Below are 22,423 nucleotides of genomic sequence, written 5' to 3'. Positions count from 1 at the left end.
GCAGGGTCAGCACAGCCAACACTCAGCACAACCAGCACTCTCGGCAGAGCCAACACTCTCATCAGCCCATACTTACCATTCCTACCAGTCATGAATGGTTTGACTTTTTGTCACAGACTCCCGGAGATCAGCAACAACAAGATTGGGCCAACGTTGGTTTGGGTGGTTGGTCAGATTTTAGTGTTATGCCTTCACTGTCAGGGTCGGCTGATCCACATGGGCCATCAGTACATATGGACCATGGTATGTGGGGTCCTGCTTCCGACCACACGTCCGGGGTGCGTCGTGTGATAGTGGTTTCATCCAGCCGCAGCGAGCATTCGTGGTTGTTGACGAGTACAACCCCGGTGCATCTGCTCCGCAGAGGCAAGTGGGTCGGCCGCTCCGGCAGAGGCAGGTGGGTTGGCAGCTCTGGGTGTCGATGACTCAGTTCGAGAATACCCTTAGGAAGTTGATGTTGTACTCCTCCATCGTTCTTGAATACCCTATATTGACAACAAGTTTTTGCAAGTGAGGGACTTTGAATGCCCTTAGGAAGTTACTACTGATGTGCCTTATACAAAACATCCACCATGCTCTTGGAGGTTGCCAGTCACCTCCAGAACGATTTACTGCTGCCTGGATTGACTCATGTCGGTCTGAGATCATACCCACACCATCCTTTCTAACAACATGCATCCACAGATTCCTGAGAAAGAAGTGCCACGCATCAGCTGTCTCCCCTTCCACCAAGGAAAAAGCGATAGGAACAATGTTCTGATTCCCATCTTGTACAACAGCAACCAGAAGTGTACCTTTGTATTTTCTGTATAGGTGTATGCCGTCAACCTGAACTAGGGGCTTGCAATGTCTGAACGCTCTAATGCATGGATTGAAAGTCCAAAATACGCGATGAAGTATTTTTGCATCATGTGCCTCCTCATTCCCGTTGTATAGTGGTCGTGTTTCTATTTGGACAATTGAACCAGGCATCTTCTGAACCATGACCGAGAGCTACCATGGCAAAGTTAGGTAAGAATCCTCCCAACCACCGAAAACCTTGGCTATGGACTTCTGCTTTGCCAACCAAGCCTTTCGATAACTAATGGTATAGTTAAACCTTGACTGGACTTCCGCTATTATAGATTTCACCTTGATAGACGGGTCAGTCTCGACCAATGGCCTTATAGCCTCAGCAACTATATCCAGGTCCAACTTGGAATGATCCTATGAAATCGTTCCCATTGTGCATGTGTGCCTACCATTATATCTGCGTATCTCCCAATAACTTTTTTTCCGTATCAAGTTGGCTCGGATAAGCCAGTCGCACCCACGCCCATACATCTTGTATTTTCCATAGAATGTCTGTGGTTCAGACTCATACACATTGTAGTCAACTCCTCTAGAGATAGTGTAACTTCTAATTGCTACGACGACCGTCTTTCTAGAAATGTATTCCATTCCAATCCGGAACTCTCCGTCCTCAGGATCACCAACACCTACAAAAAGCAAAAATCATCGTTCATTAATCAATCCAAAGTATAAATTAACAAAAACGTATTATTCAGTTATCACGTACCTATGTTTGCATATTCGGAAAATTCGGGTGCATGCATGGCGTCGAGATCCAAGTCACACATGAACGGTGGAACATTCATCGGTTGACTGCTCGAGGGATGAATCACTACATTCTCCGCTACTGCCTCAACTCCCACATCACCATCCTCGTCTTCGTCGCCGGCTTCATAAGTGGCTTCGAAGTCCTCTTCGCTGTCACTATTCATTCCTTCGTATACTGCAGCTCTATCATCCTCTACATCTAAATCATTTTGAATCCCTTCTGTCTCTACATTTTCAAACTCAACATACAGCTCAATCTGTGGCTGTCGCATCTGATTCTACCAGTGAATTTGGAACATATTCTGCATACTCGCTTCGTCACTGATCGGCATGATATCAAACTGTATTAGACCACCAAAAACTACAACAGGATTTCGGTACAGAATTCTGCTCACTCTCGTTAACATACCATTCTCCATGCTTTGACAGAGACCATTATGAAGCTCCATTAACGTCATGGTGCATGGAACCACAAACGAAAATAGATTCTAGCACACAAACCTCACTCTCTCATGAGTATTCCGTATTATCTCACCGTTGCAATATACTACCAAATTTGCGGTACCCTCCATTACACTACCAACACTCAAATACCACTCAAAGCACACTCTTATTCGAAATAAAAATGGTACCAAGCTTTGCCTTATATAGAGGTGAGCATTCAACACGCGCCCCACGTGCTGCCAGCTTCAACCAACCAGGTGTCGCCACGTGTCAGAACCCCCCCCCCCCGCGTGGTGACTCAGCATGCCCCCCACGTGCTACCAGTTTCGGCCAACCAGCTCTCGCCACGTGTGCTCCACGCCCTTGCGTGATGAATGTAACACGTCCCTTGCGTGGTGCACCTCTCATCTGACACGTCCACCAAAGTATAAATACACTCCCTTCACCCATTTCTAACCAAAACATCGTCCTTTACTTCATAACAAAATTCTTGAGCCGTTAAAATACAGAAAAGTTTTCAAATAGTATAATAACATCGGGGTAAAAAACCTAAACAAGCCAAAGGGATATCAAATTTACACAAATAAGCCAAAGTAAAATCTGATTCATCAATCAACCAAAGGACATTTCTATATAGTTCGAACCAAATAGGTTCGAACTCACTTTCCAAGTAATTCGAACCAAATAGGTTCGAATTACACATGTAGAACAAAGCAACATAATTCGAACCAAATTGGTTCGAACCCTAACTTGATAATTCGAACCAGTTTGGTTCGAATTACACAGACCATATTTCGTACTAGCCTGGTTCGAATTAGTGAGGAGGAGAGCTGTATATATATGGTGTGAAGGTGAGTTGCTATCATTAGAGTGGGGTTACATGGCTAGTGAGGAGAGTTTCGCTGTGTTGGTTCACCACAGAGGATCCATTAAGAAGAAAACTCGTTCCGGTGTGAAGTTCACTGATAAGGATCCTCTCTGTATTATCGTCACGCCTACGACGAGGTATGAGGACCTTGTTAGCTCTGTACTGCTGAAACTCGGTCTGGAAGGTGTGAAACGGGTTAAGAAGTTTTTTTATCGATTTCCAATCACGGTGCTCCAGAACACCGTAAAGTACGATTGTTTCACGATCGCGAGTGATGAGGACTTGCAGGTCATGTTTCATTGTTGCCGGCAGTTTCCAGAGGTTCGGACACCAGAACTGTTGGCAAAGTTGGTTGACGCGGTGTCCAGCTCGGGGGGTTCGAACCGGAATACTACCACTTTAGCCACGGTATCCGGTTCTAGCTCCATACCTGCCGTTGCATCTTCCTCCGTCCCTGCGTACGAGCCACCCGTCCAACCTGTCGCCTCCCCTTCGTTCGCTGTTGATCTCATCGGCAGTGTAGGCGACGAAGTCGGTGAAAGCGGGTATCTGCCGACATCTTTACAGTGTGCTACACCAGCTGGGGTTGGAGATGGATTCTTGGATGATCCAGAGGACGATGATGTCGAGTCGGATCTGATTGCCGATGACAGTGGCGATGATGTTGGAGCAAGTGTGCCTACTGGGCCAGGCGGTGGTTCTAGCTCTGGCACGCAGCAGTACCCTCCACATTTTTACTCTTTGGACTTGGATGCCATGAGGCAGGAGGGGGTTGCTGGGCAGCCGGCTAGATTTGGCGCTAGAGATGCTGAAGGGTCTGCAGGTCTGACAGAGTTTCAGGTTGGTCAGCAATTTCCGGATAAAGAAGAGGCCCTGTTAAGTGTCAAGACTTACAGCATCCGGCGAGGGGTACAGTACAAGGTCGTAGAGTCTGACTATCGCCGGTATGTGGGCAAGTGTTATGAGTTCGGCAATGGGTGCACATGGTTGATTCGGCTCAGTCTCCGACAGCGCAAGGGAATTTGGGAGGTCAAACGTTACAACAGACCGCATACTTGTCTCGCCACCTCCATTTCCAGCGACCACAGGAGTTTGGATTACCATGTCATATCGGCATCCATTATGCCAATGGTGAGGGCTGATGCATTCGTCAGCATCAAAGTGCTCATAAATGCCACCGCCACACACTTTGGGTTTAGGCCGACTTACAGGAGGGTCTGGTTGGCGAAGCAGAAGGCTGTTGCCCTCATCTATGGTGACTGGGATGAGTCGTACAACGAGCTCCCAAGGTGGGTGTTAGGAGTGCAGTTGACGATGCCTGGTACTATTGTAGTTAGGGGTGGAAACAGACCAGGCCAGGCCAGGCTTTGCTTTTAACAGGCCTGGCTTGTTATACAGTTGATTGGCCTGAGCCTGGCCTGCAGCCTGTTATAGGCTCTTTATAAAGTACTAGGCCTGGCCTGTTATTCAGCCTGGCCTGGCCTGAAGCCTGTTAAAAGGTCTGCTAATTTTTTTTTTACAAAAATAAAAATATTATTTAAAAAAATTATTTTTTAATAAAAATAGTTATATGTAATATGTCAGATATTTAATATTTGTAAAAAATTTTAAAATTTTAACATATTTAAAATATACAAAAATATTTATAATAAAATATAATAAATTTAAAATATCTCATAATTTTATTAATAATAAATAATTATTTATATATTTAATTATTATATTTTAACAGGCCCAGGCAGGTCTGACAGGCCTATAAGGCTAATTAGTGAGCCTGAGCCTGGCCTATTAATGTATTAAGGCTTTTAAAAGAGCCTGGGCCTGTACCTATTTTATAACAGGCCAGGCCAGGCCAGGCCAAACACAGGCCAGGCTGCAGGCCCCTGGCAGGCCGCCTGGCCTTTTTCCACCCCTAATTGCAGTGCTAAGGACGAGCCCTGTTCGTGTCGGTGGACAGTTGGACGAGTCTCGAGCTTATTTTCACAGACTATTCTGGACCTTCCCACCATGTATCGAGGCATTCCGTCATTGCAAGCCCCTAGTTAGTATTGACGGCACCCATCTGTATGGCAAGTATGGGGGAACGTTGCTTGTCGCGATTGCACAGGACGGGAACTCCAACATACTCCCTGTTGCATTCGCATTAGTCGAGGGTGAGAATGCTGAGTCGTGGTCCTTCTTTCTCTCCCACCTGCGTGAGCATGTGACACCGCAGCCGGGTCTGCTGGTTATCTCGGACAGGCATAATGGCATCAAGGCCGCCCTTGAGGCTCCTGACGGAGGCTGGTTACCTCCGTCTTCATACCGGGCATTCTGCATTCGACATGTTGCGGCAAATTTCGCCCTCACCTTCAAGGGCAAAGACGCCAGGAGGCTACTTGTGAATGCGGCGTACGCTAAGACCGAGGTCGAGTTCCAGTACTGGTTTGATATTCTTAGGACCGAAGACCCGGCGATGTGTGACTGGGCTAACCGGATTGAGTATTCCTTGTGGACACAACATTGTGATGAGGGGCGTAGATTCGAACACATGACGACGAATATATCTGAGTGTGTGAACTCGATGCTCAAGGGTGTCAGAAACCTCCCTATGTGCTCGCTAGTCAAGGCAACATGCGGAAGGTTGGCCGAATTATTTGTTCGCAAAGGGAGGGAGGCTGAGGCGCAGATGGGTACCGGACAACAATTTAGTCAGCACTTGGTAAAGTGTATAGAGGTCAACTTGAAGACGGCTAGGTGCTTCACGGTAACTGTGTACGACAAGGATAACTCCGAGTTCACCGTCGCAGAGACAACTCCGACTGGTTCTTTCTCATTGGGTACCTACAGAGTCTCGCTTGCATCTCACACACGTGACTGCGGATACTTCCAGGCACTTCATTTCCCGTGTCCCCACGCACTGGCATGCTGTTCCTACTCACGGCTTACATGGGAGCCTTACGTCTACCAGGTGTATCGTCTTAGTTCGGTCTTCAGTGTGTATCAGATGGGTTTCACACCTCCCATTCCGGAGGGTTTCTGGCCACCATATGACAGGCCGACTGTCATCCCTGACCCCAATAAGAGGCGTGCGAGAGAGGGTCGTCCCAGGTCCACTCGGATACGGACCAATATGGACGAGGCAGATCTGAACCGGCCAAAGAGATGTGGGCTTTGTCGACAGCCCGGCCACACACGTCGGAGTTGCCCACAGCTCGGAGGAGCAGAGCACACACGGGGACATGATTAGGTGTATTGGTGGCTTTGGTACTTTTGTTATTTCAATTTCGCGTTTAGATTCCACTATTATCGGTTTTCTTACTTGTAGTTGGTGACTGATAGAATTTGTTAACGTTAGTGTGATGTACTTTGAATGGGATTTTAGTTAATGAATATTTTCTGTCACCGCAGTTTTAAACGAAATGTATGTCTAATGCACACCAGCAAAAATAACTTTACGATTTTTATTAAGACATGATGCGGAAACTATGTTCGTAACTTAAATTGCTTGCTGGAACGAATTCTGAGTAATTCGAACCAGGCTGGTTCGAATTACTTTGTAAATATTTATTCAGTGTAAATCGAACCTATTAGGTTTGAATTATCAAGTTAGGGTTCGAACCAATTTGGTTCGAATTATGTTGCTTTGTTCTACATGTGTAATTCGAACCTATTTGGTTCGAATTGCTTGGAAAGTGAGTTCGAACCTATTTGGTTCGAACTATATAAAAATGTCCTTTGATTGATTGATGAATCAGATTTTGTTTTGGCTTATCTGTGTAAAATTGATCTCCCTTTGATTTGTTTAGATTTTTTACCCATAACATCGTGTACGTTAATTTTTATTATAAAATATATAATTAAAATTGATGGCTAAAATTACTGAAACATCAATATTTTTATAACAGTTAATATTTCTAAAATATGAAAATTGGTAAGGAGTATTTTTTGGCTCCCGTGTTCTGAAAGGGACAACAACTCATGAAACAAAATAAAGTAAGGATTGCAACTACATTGGAGTCACTTGAAACAGTTGTTGCCGTAATATAATTCAGAACTAACCTGCCACACCCATCATATTCATCATATCCATAGATAAGATTTCAGAGGCAATGGTTTTCAGGAAAGCATGCATCACCACCAATATAAAATGCTATGTTTCCATGTATGAATAGTTTAGTCAATGCATTTGCCAATGTAAAATGTTCCCTTACCAGTCACCATGGAACTAATAATAAGTCACAATCTTATATATTAAATTATATGTTATGGGAATACTCTTTGGAAGAATCCACACCCACCATTAATAATAGGACTTCAACCCCCCAACAGGGGATAGCAACTCTTTTAGACATTTACATTGTAATATGAATCATCAATTCCATCACCCACATTTGACCAACTCATACAATCAACTCTTTGCTTTGAAATTTGAATAGTTCACACAAGAACATTCTCTTCTATTAATTTTACAAAGGATTATATTCGAAATATTTAGTAAACAAAAAATAAAAAAATAATTAAAATTTATTTTATTTAATATTACGAGAATTATATATTTAATAGTCTCCTCAAAATTGTATAAATGTAAGTAATCACTGAATGATTTGTTAAGTATATTAATTAAAAATAAGAATAAAATAACTTTTATTTCATAATGGATCAAGCTTGAGTTAAACTAATTAATTACTGCATTTGGGCTAATTAACCTTTCCAGCACATAACGATGCAATGGTTGTTGGAAGATAAAAATATACCATTACTAAATGCAGCTAATTAACCTAGATTCAGCTCATACATTATTGGAATTTTAAAACAAATGAAAAAGATATCATGGTAGAAGCAGACATTTTTGTAAATTCCGAAAGAAAATATTCCTAGAAATTATTGTAGCAGACAGAGGCTTCTACTAGTTATCTGATATTTATATATTTATATTTATATTTATATTTGCAATGGAAATCAGAAGCTCCACTTGCCCTACCATCAATCCAACACATGGCCATCTATTTTTCTATTTATTTATTTAATTATTTATAACTAAATGCTGACTAATGTTTTGATTCCTCCACATGTCTACATCTCAACCTTCCAAGTGTCAATATGAACAACAGACACTGTACCCAATCTTAACCTGCCATGTCCTAACTCGTTTCTTTTTTTCTTTTTCTTTTTTTCTCCTCTCTGCCATAAGAACATAATTATCCATAATTAAAAAGCATAATTATATCCGAATTTCATAATGAGATTACCAAAACACTAAAAATTCACTTAAAAACTGCAAAAACTTTATAATAATAATAATAATAATAATAATAATAATAATAATAATAATGTGGCCATACACCAGGTCAATTCTTTGTTCCTTGTGAAAAACGTCTCTCTTTCCCTTTTGGTTTGGGTTCGGAGTAAGGTTTGGTTGTGGACTTTGAAGAAAGAAAAGATAATAAAAAATATTTGTGTAATTCAATTTTATTATATACTTTTAAAATTCATTATTCTATTATTATAAAATAAATAAATATATTTTAAATAAAATTTATACTGTATTTCATAATAATTAAAAAGAGTTTTAAATGAACACAAAAAATGAATTCATATGTATATATATATATATATATATATATATATATATATATATATATATATATTAATTTCTATATTTCTTAATTAAATCATTAAATTTATAATATATAAGATAAATAGATAATTAAACTTGTGTATCATAATATATTAAGAAAATAACAAGATACAAAATATATATTGTTATACACAATAATGGATTAGTCACATATATGATTTTATTACACTTGTAATCTTTTATTTTGTTTTGTTATTTTATTATATCTTCCTTTTCTTGCTTAATGATCCATCAGCCACCCACCACTACAAAACTGAATTGCCCCACTTGCTAGTTGCTACTACTAAAATTCCTACCTTTTCTTCTTTTCTTTTCTTTCTCTCTTTGTTTCTCTCCAAAACATAGCATCATATTCACATAAAGTTGTTCTTTCTCTTCTCCTTCCAAACCACTACTTCTTCCTTCCTTCCTTTTCATCACTCGTCATTCATATCATACCCCAAAACCAAAAGGATCAATATTTCAGTAACCATGCCAACAAAAATCATGGTTTGTACTAACAACCAATGCAACCTTTCTCACAAGAAGAAGGAAAAAAAAAATCCCCTTTTCTATTTTTCTTTCTCTGTTGTTTTGCTAAGTTTTTTTTTTTCTTTTTTGCAGGGGGATGAAGAAGGTGGTGATTGTTTTGGAGAGAATAATAATAATAAGAGTAATGAAGAGAATAACAAGTGGCCACCATGGCTGAAACCGCTTCTGAAAACAAGCTTCTTTGTTCAATGCAAAGTCCATGGTGATTCCCACAAAAGTGAATGCAACATGTATTGCTTGGATTGTATGAATGGAGCACTTTGTTCTGCTTGTTTGGCTTCTCACAAAGACCACAGAGCCATTCAGGTAACACAATTTTGAATTTAATTACAACAATTGATGTTGGGTATGATCCAATTCTGTGGGGGGGATGCTTGTAATTGTTGATTGCATAGATTCTCTTGCATTGTTTTCATCGTGTCACACGCGTCACTGAATGCCCAAGAAGTCAACTTTGGATGGCAAATTAAAAATAATTCTGATGTTTGAAATTTCAATGTTTGAAAGATAAGGAGGTCTTCATACCATGATGTGATAAGGGTGTCTGAGATTCAGAAATTCATGGAGATAACAGGAGTTCAGACATACATAATAAACAGTGCAAAGATTGTGTTCCTGAATGAGAGGCCTCAACCAAGGCCCGGCAAAGGTGTCACCAACACTTGCCAGGTCTGTGATCGCAGCCTCCTTGATTCCTTCACCTTCTGCTCTCTTGGTTGTAAGGTATATCTATCTATCTATCTATCTTTCACACATGTCAAAAGTTGCTTACTAGCTCCTACATTATTCACTTTTATGTTCCTCTATAAACTAGGATAAAACATTTCAAGTATTCCAGAAATACAGGAATTTCAGTACTGCTAAATATTGAGACTAATCACTATAATCACTTAAACACAGATATTTTTCAAATACTTGAAAATTTTCTTAAACTATGTACAACATTATAATTGTATTTGTATTACTTAGGTTAGACTAAGGGTTGGGAATTCGAATTTAAATGAGATTCTGATTCGTGATACTACTTGGGTTAATCTATCAGTTTGGGAATTTGAATTTCATCTTGTGCATTTAACATCTCATTGACTAGTGGCAAAGTTTTAAATAGAGTTTCAATTCACGACGAATTAGTCTTTTACTCTGTTAGATTGAAGGATACTATCAGAAAACAAAAAAAGTTACACGTTGTTTTGTTTCCCTTAGAGAAAGTAGGGAGCATGACATGATTGATATGAACTTAGAACTTGTTCCTAATTTGAATCCATCTTCGCAGATAGCTGGAACCTCCAAGAAGTACCAGAAGAAGAAAAAGTTAGATGATGATGATGATTCTGATGGTGAAGAGTCAATGAATGGCAGTGGCAGAAACAGAATCCAGAGCTTCACACCGTCAACACCACCACCAACGGCGGTTACTTACAGGACTGCTAAGAGGAGAAAGGGTATCCCCCATAGAGCTCCAATGGGGGGAGGACTAATAATAGAATACTAATGTTAATGATACAGCAGGTAATGATATTGTCACTTTTATTTTTTGCATGAACTTTAAGAAGAGAGTGACATTATCAAAATAGAAGTGACAATATATTGCCACTTCCTAAAGTTAAAGTGGCAATGGCGAATGAGGCATATGCTTGATATATATTCTTTACTAAGTTACCATACCTGAGCCCTGTCCATGGAGGCCGGTATTGGTTGTATAGGTGGAAAATCCATAGAGAAAGAGAGAATAAAGTAAAAATGTATGATGAAAAATCAAATAATAGTTATAGAATATCCTTGGTGGTGTTAGTATAAGAAGAAATTAATTAAGAGTGGTATGGTATCAGATGCTAAAATGTATTTAAAGAAAAAGTTGTAATTTTTAGACAATAGAAGTGTTGATCAACATAAATAAAAATATATATTCCATATGGTTTGGTATATATGCAATGTCCTATTGTGTATCTCCTTTGAAAAACATGAAAGTGCGATGTTGGCTTGGCTTCACCATGATGAGTGGTTTATTTCAATGGCACAATGTAATTATAATCAAATGCTTATCTTAACTCTTCTTTTTAGCTTTTTAGCGTTTGACTTCTTGTGGTTTATTAATTGCTACTAATAAATTAATGGCTACTTGGTGTAATTGTGTAAATATGCAATGTACGAAGGCCCAAGACATATGATGTTCGCACAATTAATGTGCTTAATTTTTTAACTACCATCTTTTTTGTTTTGATTTTTTTATTTTTTGATTTTTTTATGGTATTATTAGTCCGACAGACCAAGAGTTAATTCGCTGCAGTTAAATAAGTTGTTGGACATACAAGGCAAAATCCGAATTCTCGATACTTATTTAAGTGGATTAGTAAGTTAATTATTAGACTTGGTTTATTTGAGTTAATTTTGTGGATATATATATATAAAGGTCTACTCATTGGCTTCAGTAGTCAATTTCTTTTTTAAAAAATCAACTTTGAATCACCTATGGTAATTGGTAAGGTCAATAAATAATTTACTTATTAATTGTATCGGTATTTTATATAAATAATCAATATGATAATTAATTTTTAATGAATATGTAATGTGATTTTTTGTTAGTTGTGGAAACCCCTTTGCCGGTAATACCGGTAACTTTCCTTGTGAGTTTCTAATGCTGTCGCCACCCAATCACCTTTCAACACGTGTTCCATACTACCCCAATTATTTCCCACTTATCTGCGTTTTCGTCAACATTTTTCAATGAACCAAAAACACTCCTCGTGCCTACTTTACTAAAAAAACCCAAACTACCACCATGATCTTATCACTTACTACTATTATTGGCATTTTAAAATTGTATCATATTTTAATATAAATTTGGTTTAAATCTTCCACATCCGTACAAGAAACCTTAAATTTTCTAGAATTTGGAAATAAAATTTATATATGCAGATAATATAATAATATATAATATGATGTATAATATATAATATAATAATAATATTGTATACATTTTGCTGTCGTTATCTAAAAGGACATAATAATAAATTAGTCATGGTGGTGGGGTGAGGGAGACGCTGAAGAAATAATATTTTTTAATTTTATTTGTAGGAGGATAGATTAAAAACTTTATAAAGGAAGAAGAAAAAGAAAAAATTGCGAAGACAAAACCAAAACCTTTGGAGTTTTGCAAATTTGCAATTATGCTCATGAAATGAAAGAAAAGAGTTAACATTCGACGAATAAAAAATTTAAAATATTCAAATACATTGTTGTGGTTATTGCTTCTTTAATTTGGTGTCCTACAGTATTGTAACTTGTAATTATGCATGCACTTTATGTGAGAACAATCAAATATTCAAATGGTATTAAGTCTTGTCTAAAATTAAAAGTCTATAATTTTTATAAGCGTAAGATAATTTTTATTTCTTGAGCTAGTTTCAGAGATAAATTAGGCCTGCTTAATTTCTTATAAATAACTTATTAGAGTCAAGTTTAATTATTTTTTATTTTAATATTTTGGGTGGATACATTTGCACACGAGTCTTGACATTGATTTAATTTTATTAAATTACTCAATTACTACAAGAAAATTAGCAACATACACAACTTAAACGTGCTAAATGATGTGTGTAAACTATGCTATCTAACACCTACAAGCCTACCTAAACACTAATGATGGAAGGATGAACAGGAGCTATGTAACAACATACAATTCAATCAATGATTATATTCAGCTTATCAAACAGAACGGTAATTATTCAGTACCAAGTAAACTGCGAGGTTCAAAATCTTGTCTTATCCACCAATCATGATGAAGGTACTGATCTTATTAAATAAATTAAAATTTATATGAAGGGAAAGTCACCTTTATCTACTAAATTTCTTCTGTTTTCGTGAGGTTAAGAGATAGTAATCATCTATATTTTGGAATCAACTCTAGCCGGAGCAAGTGGTTTGTTTGTCCAGAATCCTTGGGTGATTTGTTTTGATTTGTTTTGGATTATCAGGAAGAAATTATAAATCTTGTAACATAACTCATTTTCTATTAGTAATTAAAAAGCAACCATGAATCTCGTGATTTAGATGAATATAAGATATGATGTATTTACTTAACCAATTACTCGATAGACATTGTGTCCCTAACAATTATAAAAATACAAATTGGCCCTCATTCACCTTTATATTTGTTCTGTCCAGTTCCTATAACTGGTTGGTAGCAGGTCACACGCTGACATATCAGGTAATTGTTGAAATAAATTAATTTTAAAATTTCAGATCATCCATATTTAATCATAAAAAATATAATATAATGCGAAAACGTACCTTTACTCATAAGAATTAGAAATTGATGGAAGAATTTGGATCTTGTAGTTCTTTCGATCTTCCTCAATCAAAGCCTTCTGTATTCCTAGGCGGCTGAACTGTAACTCTTTTGATTGGGAAAGAGCAACAAAGGCAGCTTTGGTATATTGGGGACCGAAACCCTGAAGGCCTATTTATATTTGAGCATGGCACCCATTAAACCCTAAACCCCAAATAAAAATAGTATCTAAAGTCCAAAAGATAATATATCTAAAATCCAAAAGATAATTATCTAAGGAACAAAATATAATATATGGTTTTATTCTCATTTAATTCCAAATCAAAAGTAATAATGACTTATTCAATTACCATTTATAACAATAAATGAGATCATCATTATATAAGTCATTTAATTTGAAATAGTATAATTTATTATTATAATTAATATATGTATTGCCCACAAATAAGTTAGGAAATTAAATAATTTCCTAACAATCTCCCACTTGGGCTATACATATATTCTTTCTTGACATAATCACATCTTATAAACTTTATGCACACATCTGAATGCTATTTCTCTCATTACTTTAACAATCTGGTCCGTCTCATACATTAGATATGGAACTACCGCAACTTTTATCACATTAAATGCCGTGACTAAACCACGCCAATCACCATCCTAATATACTTAATGACATAGATCAAATTTGGATGAGTAATATGGAAATTACATGCCAAGTGATCTCATGCATGTCTATTTCCAGCTGGTCCAACTTTATTGAGATCAAACACAATAAATATTACAAAATGAACATTTCACATAATACGAAATAAACCATCAACTTAATTCTGTAGAAAAATAATTCAATTATCTGTCATAGGACATATAGTATAAAATAAACTCCCACTAAACCAAGGCATCACAAACATTGACACCCATTCGAGCAGTGTGCTCATGAAAGACTTTAGGGATCAATCCCTTGGTTAATGGGTCTACTAGTATATATTCTATTCTTATATGTTCTATGGAAATTTGTTTTTCTTTAATTTTCTCCTTGACAACTAAGAACTTGATGTCTATATGCTTCAATTTTGTCAAGCTCTTATTGTTGTTGGAGTATAAAACTACTGACTTGTTATCACAGAATATCTTTAATGGCTTTTCAATGTCATCTACTATATGAAGCTCAGTGACAAAATTTCGCAACCATATGCCATGTTTGGATGCCTCAAAGCAAGCAACATATTCTCCCTCTATTATTGAGGAAGATACAAGAGTCTGTTTGTTAGACTTCCATGCAATAGCTCCTCCAGCCAAAATGAAGATACAGCCTGAAGTAGAGCGTCTACTGTCTTGGCATCCCGCAAAATCGGAATTAGAATACCCAATGATCTCCAAATTTTCTGATCTCCGATAAGTAAGCATGTAATCCTTTGTTCTCTTCAGATAACGCATTACGCGTTTAACAGCTATCCAATGATCCATGCCCGGATTGCTCAAGTATCTACCCAATACTTTCACTATAAACGATATATCGGGACGTGTGCAGACTTGAGTATACATTAAGCTCCCTAGTGCTGATGCATAAGGTTTATCATGCATTGCTGTCCTCTCAAGATCATTTTTAGGGCATTGCTTGAGACTGAACTTGTCTCCTTTAGCTACGGGTGTGTCCATCGGTCTACAACATTCCATGCCATATCTACTTAAATCTTTTCGATATAGTTCTTTTGTGATAATCTAAGAATATCTTGAGAATGATCTCTTAGTATCTCGATTCCTAATACAAAAGAGGCATCACCAAGATCTTTCATTTCGAATTTATTCGATAGAAATTTCTTAGTTTCATGCAACAAGCCTATATCATTACTGGCAAGTAGAATGTCATCAACATATAAGACCAAAAAGGATGTATTTACTCCCACTGAACTTGCGGTATACACACTCATCTATAATATTTACCTCAAAATCATGAGGTAATGACTTGATGAACTTGTGATACCATTGACGGGAAGCTTGTTTGAGACCATAGATGGATTTTTTTAACTTACAAACCATAGATTTTGAATCACCTGATGCAAAATTTTCTGGTTGTACCATATACATCGTTTTATCAATGTCACCATTGAGAAACGCTGTCTTTACATCCATCTGATATAGCTCCAAGTCAAAATGAGCTACTAGTTCCATTATGGTTCTAAAAGAGTCTTTCGATGATACTGGAGAGAAAGTCTCTTTGTAGTCTATGCCTTCCTTTTGAGTGAAGCCTTTAGCGACTAGACGAGCTTTATATCTCTCGACATTACCCTTAGAATCTCTTTTGGTTTTAAATATCCATTTACAACCAATTGGTTTCACACCTTCAGGTAATTCTACGAGATCCCAAACGTCATTATCTTTCATAGACTTCATCTCTTCTTTCGTGGCATCGATCCACTTTTCAGAGTTAGAACTTTGCATGACTTGAAGAAAATTGATTGGGTCATTTTCTGTCAAACCAATGCCATCCTCATGTTCTTGGAGATAGACTACATATTCATCCGAAATTGCACTTCTCCTTTCTCTTTATGGATCTCCTTAATGGCACTTCTTGAGATTGTTGAGCTTGCGGTATGGGTTGGAGTTGAGGAGGATTCTCATTATTTTCCTGTACTGTAGCAGTATCTTGAGCAACAACAATATTCTCATTGTTCTCTTGTACTGTAACTGGATCTACAGTAGGATTCTCATTGTGCTCTTGTACTGTAACTGTATCTTGAACAGTAATAGGCACAAGGACCTGATCATTGTCAGTTACAGAATCTTCATCAAAAGCAACATTTCTAATATTTTCTTCCCCCCAAACTCAACATCCTCAAGAAATCTCGCATTTTCCGTCTCAAAAATAGACCTTGATGCAGGATTGTAAAACTTGTACCCCCGTGAACGCTCAGCGTAACCAACAAAGTAGCAACTAATTGTCCTTGAGTCCAATTTTCTTTCATGCGGCCTATAAGATCGCGCCTCAGCTGGACATCCCCAAATATGTAAATACTTTATACTGGGCCTTTTCCCAGTCCAAATTTCATATGGGGTTTTGTTAACTGCTTTGCTTGGCACCCTATTAAGGATGTACACTGCGGTCTTTAAGGCTTCTCCCCAGAGTGATTCAGGCAAGGAAGAATGACTAATCATACTTCTCACCATGTCTTTAAGAGTTCGGTTCCTTCGCTCTGCAACACCATTCATGCTAGGTTTGCCTGGCATGGTGTATTGCGGAACAATACCACACTCCTCTAGGAAAAGAGTAAAAGGCCCGGGACGTTGCTCACCTGAACCGTCATATCTTCCGTAGTATTTACCACCACGATCAGATTTGACAGCTTTAATTTTCTTTCCAAGTTGAAGTTCAACTTCAGCTTTGAAAGACTTGAAAACATCCAAGGCTTGGGACTTTTCATGAATTAAATATAGATACCCGTAACGAGAGTAATCATCTATGAACGTAATAAAGTACCGTTGTCCATTCTAAGAGACAGTAGGGAATGGGCCACATATATCGGTATGTATCAGTTCTAAAACATCTTTAGCTCTATCGGCACCTAATTTTCTTTCGTTTGTCTTTTTTCCCTTTATGCACTCAATGCAAACTTCAAAGTCCGCCAAATTTAGGGGTCCAAGAATTCCATCCGACACGAGCCTCTGAATTCTCTATTTAGAGATATGACCTAGGCGTTTGTGCCATAATGATGCCGAATTCTCATTTAGTTTTTGTTTTGTACCCGTTTGCAGTATTTCATTATTATAGGAATTTAAGTCTAGCCTATATAGATTATCCACCAAATGACCAGAGCAAATATTATTCGAATTATAGAAGAGACTGACTTTATTGTCTCCGAACGAACAAAAATAACCTGATTTGTCCAAACGAGAAACAGAAACCAAATTCCGTCTAAATGATGGTACATAAAATGTCTCTAATAAATCCAAGTAAAATCTACTCGTGGAACATAATCTAAAGGTTCCTATAGCTTCGACTGCAACTATATTGCCATCTGCCACATAGATGTATCTTTCAGCATCACTTGGCGATCGGCTCCACAGGCAACCCTGCATAGTAACACTTACATGAGTAGTAGCAGCAGAATCTACCCACCAAGTATCAACAGGTGCATAACTTAAACTAGCCTCAGAACAAACAAAAGTAAGAATTATACCCTTCTTTACATGCCAGGTGGGATATTTGGTACAATCCTTCTTCATGTGTCCCACCTTCTTACAGAAAAAACAGGTTGAAACTTGATCCTGTTTCTTAGCCTTTTTCTGCTGAGAAGGCACATCCGCAGTGGTATTACGCTTTCTTTTATACTGAGAAGATGAAGCCATGTGAGTACTTTCAGTTTTATCTTGCTGTAGCCTCTCTTCTTCCTGCACACAGTGAGATATAAGCTCATTTAAGGACCAAGTGTCCTTCAGAGTGTTATAACTCATTTTGAATTGCCCAAAGTGTGCAGGAAGGGAAATCAAAATGAAATGCACGAGTAAATCTTGAGACAACTCTAACTTTAGTGCTTTCAATTTTGAAGCAAGATGAGATATTTCCATAATGTACTCCCTTATGTTCCCTTTACCTTTATACCTCATGGAGACAAGTTTGCTCAAAAGGCTACTTGTCTTCGCCTTTTCATTCTTAGTAAAGAATTTTTCAACATCCTTTAGGAACTGTTTGACCTCTTTATCCTCAGTAATTGAGCCCTGAAACGCCTCAGGAATTGAGCGTTTCATGATCATAATGCTCATTCGATTGGATCTCTCTCACTTCTCTATTTTAACCTCATTGAAGTTTTCTGAAGTGGAAGTGGGTTTCTCCTCTCGAAGAGCTATATCTAGATTCATACAACCGAGAAGAATCTCCACGGTATCCTTCCAAACTTTAAAGTTTGAACCATTCAACATAGGAATACTGCTAATTTGTGCAGAAATATTGGTAGTTAAAGCCAGAGTTTCTGGTTTAGAATAAATAAACATGCAGTAAACATTAGTCAAATAATGGGAAAAAATCCATATTGAGATATCTAGAACAACATTAATTTTCAATCTTTGGATAGAAAAATTAACTGTAAGTGATACTCTCATTGCAGTAATCAAATATTGTCAAAATTTCTGTCACACATTAAGCCTTTCTTTGGACCGACTCAATGCGCACATGGAAACTTAAACTTCGCAACCTATTTATTACCGCATATATTTTCTATTAATTGGCCAAACAATGCAATAACCTTCCTTTGGGCCGATTATTGACCGCATAATTAATAGAAAATAAACAAAAGTGTGCAATGCTTATTATTTGGCCAAACAATAAACTTCCTTTGGGCCGATTATTGTTCGCATAAATAATAAGTATTACTTTATTCTTAATCAGTTACCCAAATATTTATTTACCATCAATATGTGTATGTAATTCGGCCAAATACAGACATTCTTTTGGGCTGACCAATATTCGCATGAATTACATATCACCATATTCCTAATGTTTTGAATAAATCAATTTTCACAAAAGAGGCTACTTTGGCAGCATAATATTCGATTAATTTATTTCAAAACCAAATTTTTATAAAATAGATGGGTATAATAATCCTTATATTCCAAAAAGATAATCTATTAATTTGTATTAAATTAATAGCACATATAGAATTAGATCCGAAAAGATTAAAGTGTAACAATACTTTATCAATATTTTAAAATAAATCAAGTTACTGCTTATTATATAAAAAAAAAATTCTGCCAAACTAAATAAAAAAAAAAGACCGTCTCATATAAAATATATATATGTGTCTATGACGAAATAGTATATGTATACCAAAAGGCAGCTGAAACAACGACACATTATATATATATGGAACAATGCTTAAAGGCATATATACAAACGGACACGTATATGATATATTATATATAGAGTAAATAGCCAAATTGGTCCCCGAAAGATAGCTTATTTTTCAAACGAGTCCCCGTAAGAAAAAGATAATAAAATTTGTCCCCGAAAAATTTAAAATTGGTAACGTTAGTCCTTCCGTTAGTTGGATGATGACGTGTCACGTTAAGTGCCACGTGGCATATGATGACGTGGAGGGCTAATGCCACGTGTCAGGTCAGTGACACGTGGCATGCCACGTGGCACTTGACATGTAAAAAAGTTATTTATAATCAAAATAGTCCTTGAAAGTTCAGACGTAAGTCATTTTCATCCCTAAAATTTTAAAAATTAATCAAATTAGTCCTTATATAATTTTTTTTTATTTTTTCTTGATAATATTAAATTTAAAATATTTTTTGATATTACTAATTTTAATAGAAATGTAATTGACAATAAAAAAATTAGTAATTGTATCTTTTCTTCTTAAAAATTTGTTCAATAAAATTATCTCTCTCCTCTAATTCTTGTCAAAATCTCTCTTATTCTTTTCTATTCTAAAACCTTTTTCTTACATTATTACATTTTGCTGGAATATATATATATATATATACTCAAAATTAAAATGTATGTATTTGTTACCCTAAATAAAGTTATATGCTCAAAATAAAAATTTATGTATGTTAACCTAAACAAATTTAATAAAAATTTATACATCTTTTTTGCATTACGTTATTACTTTCATTTAGATTAACATACATAAATTTTGATTTTGAGCATATAACTTTGTTTAGGTTATATATATTCCAACAAAATGTAATAATGTAAGAAAAAAGTTTTATAATAGAAAAGAATTGAGAGATTTTGACAATAATTAAATGAGAGATATAATTTTATTGAACAAATTTTTAAGAAGAAAAGATACAATTACTAATTTTTTTATTGTCAATTACATTTCTATTAAAATTAGTAGTATCAAAAAATATTTTAAATTTAATATTATCAAGAAAAAATAAAAAAATTTATATAAGGATTAATTTGATTAATTTTTAAAATTTTAGGGATGAAAATGACTTACGTCTGAACTTTCAAGAACTATTTTGATTATAAATAACTTTTTTACATGTCAAGTGCCACGTGGCATGCCACGTGTCACTGATCTGACATGTCAACTAATCATATTGTGACACGTGGTATTAGCCCTCCACGTCATCATATGCCACGTGGCACTTAACGTGACACGTCATCATCCAACTGACGGAAGGACTAACTTTACCAATTTTAAATTTTTCGGGGACAAATTTTATTATCTTTTTCTTACGGGGACTCGTTTGAAGAATGGGCTATCTTTCGGGGACTAATTTGGCTATTTACTCTACATATATATGTATATTCCTTTACTCAATATCATAATGTAACAGGAACGTGCATATAGATATTAATCCATCAAAAGAAAAATAAAACTGAATATTTTCGATGACTAAATTATGGATGGCTCTGATACTATTTGTTGGAATAAATTAATTTCAAAATTTTAGATCATTCGTATTGAATCATCAAAAATATAATATAATGTAGAAGCATACCTTTACTCATAAGAGTCAAAAATTGATGGAAGAATTTAGATCTTGTGGTTCTTTCGATCTTTCTCAACCAAAGCCTTCTGTATTCCTAGGCGGCTGAACTGTAACTCTTTTAATTGGGAAAGAGCAACAAAGGTGGTTTTGGTATATTAGGGATCGAAATCCTGAATGCCTATTTATATTTGAGTATGGCACCCATTAAACCCTAAAACCCAAATAAAAATAGTATCTAAAGTCCAAAAGATAATATATCTAAAATCCAAAAGATAATTATCTAAGGAACAAAAGATAATATCTGGTTTTATTCTCATTTAATTCCAAATCAAAAGTAATAATGACTTATTCAATTACCATTTATAACAATAAATGAGATCATCATTATATAAGTCATTTAATTTGAAATAGCATAATTTATTATTATAATTAATATATGTATTGCCTACAAATAAGTTAGGAAATTAAATAATTTCCTAACAGTAATGTGTCTACATGGCTGTCTCCTTTGTAATAGGGACAAATCACTCGGAACCCCTTAATTTCTCAATCGTCCAGCGTGATCCCTCCACCACTTCTTCCGCTCCCTCTCTGTTGCCGCCTCCTCCCTCTCCCTCCACCTAAATCCCTCGCTAAGCTCAAGATCTGCAAGAAGTTCAAATCCGTTGCCGACCACGCCAACTCCCTCCACCACCACCGTAATCCCTCCGCCTTCCCTTTCACGTGGTCATGGCGCGACGTCTCCATCAAGGTCCAGAACATATGCCACTAGTTCCTCAGATTTTCGAATTCTGATAATGATATTATTGATGACGATGATGATTGTGATGAGGATGAGGAGGAGTGTGAGTACATTGTTGATGATTTTGATGATAATTTTAAGGAGGAGGTAAAACAAAATAGGGGAGTTGGGTTTAGCGTTTTGGAACTGAGGGAGGCGGTGGCGAAAAGGGAGGAGAGGAGGAGGGAGAGGGAGGAGGTGGCGGCAGAGAAGGAGCGGGAAAAGCGGATGAGGGATCAGGTTAGACGGTTGAGAAATTAAGAGGCCCAGGGGCCATTTGTCCTTATTATGAAAGAGACAGCCACGTAAAGACATTCCTGACACGTCAGCGTGTGATCTGCTGCCAATCAGTTGCAAGGACCGGATTAAATATATACCTGTAGGTGAGAACCGATTTGTATTTTTATAATTGTTAAGGGACACAATGTCCATCAAATAAATAGCCATGGATTGGAAAAGATTTTTACTCTTAAAATTATTTTAGTTTTTTTTAGTTTAAATAATCTTAAAATATTTAAGATTTTTTTCTTACGGTATCTATCAACTTAATAGGTAAAAAAAATAGTGAATCAAAATTCTATTTACGATTGTTATACAAAGAATATGATTTAAACTCTTAACACTTATTTAAGTGATAAGTGAGTTGAGTGTTCGACCAATTTAAGTTAATTAAAATTTAAGGCTTTGTTAGTGTCATTAAAAACTTATTTTCAGTGATACCTCAAATTAATTCTTAAGAAATTTTTGGTCAAACATTTTAATTTTCAATAAATTTTAATTTCTAAATTAATTTTTAAATTTTTATTTTATTAGACAAATTAATTATTTCATCATATTGTTTAT

General features: G+C 36.3%; 2 protein-coding genes across 2 annotated transcripts; one reads left to right on the top strand and one right to left on the bottom strand.

The window, feature by feature from the left end:
* Positions 1–426: 426 nt before the first annotated feature.
* Positions 427–984, bottom strand: LOC112748043 (uncharacterized). Its single transcript, XM_025796249.1, has one exon. It carries the CDS (start codon positions 982–984, stop codon positions 427–429), a length of 558 nt encoding a protein of 185 aa, XP_025652034.1.
* Positions 985–8,705: 7,721 nt separating this feature from the next.
* LOC112749823 (protein RGF1 INDUCIBLE TRANSCRIPTION FACTOR 1) lies at positions 8,706–10,987 on the top strand. Its single transcript, XM_025798231.3, has 4 exons — positions 8,706–9,020; positions 9,135–9,368; positions 9,570–9,785; positions 10,336–10,987. Exons 1-4 carry the CDS (start codon positions 9,003–9,005, stop codon positions 10,552–10,554), a joined length of 687 nt encoding a protein of 228 aa, XP_025654016.1. The 5' UTR covers positions 8,706–9,002; the 3' UTR covers positions 10,555–10,987.
* Positions 10,988–22,423: the final 11,436 nt, after the last annotated feature.

The sequence above is a fragment of the Arachis hypogaea genome, chromosome 15 (genome assembly GCF_003086295.3).
Source record: "Arachis hypogaea cultivar Tifrunner chromosome 15, arahy.Tifrunner.gnm2.J5K5, whole genome shotgun sequence".
NCBI lineage: Eukaryota > Viridiplantae > Streptophyta > Magnoliopsida > Fabales > Fabaceae > Arachis > Arachis hypogaea.
The sequence above is the reverse complement of the archived record's forward strand: the minus strand, read 5'-3'. Positions and strand labels throughout refer to the sequence as shown.

What these genes read in the sequence shown, in the direction of transcription:
- LOC112748043 (XM_025796249.1), bottom strand. Translation starts at nt 984, where the DNA reads ATGGTTCAGAAGATGCCTGGTTCAATTGTCCAAATAGAAACACGACCA.
- LOC112749823 (XM_025798231.3), top strand. An exon ending in AAGACCACAGAGCCATTCAG is followed by an intron (nt 9,369 to 9,569) that starts GTAACACAATTT and finishes AATGTTTGAAAG; the next exon opens with ATAAGGAGGTCTTCATACCA. An exon ending in TCTGCTCTCTTGGTTGTAAG is followed by an intron (nt 9,786 to 10,335) that starts GTATATCTATCT and finishes CCATCTTCGCAG; the next exon opens with ATAGCTGGAACCTCCAAGAA.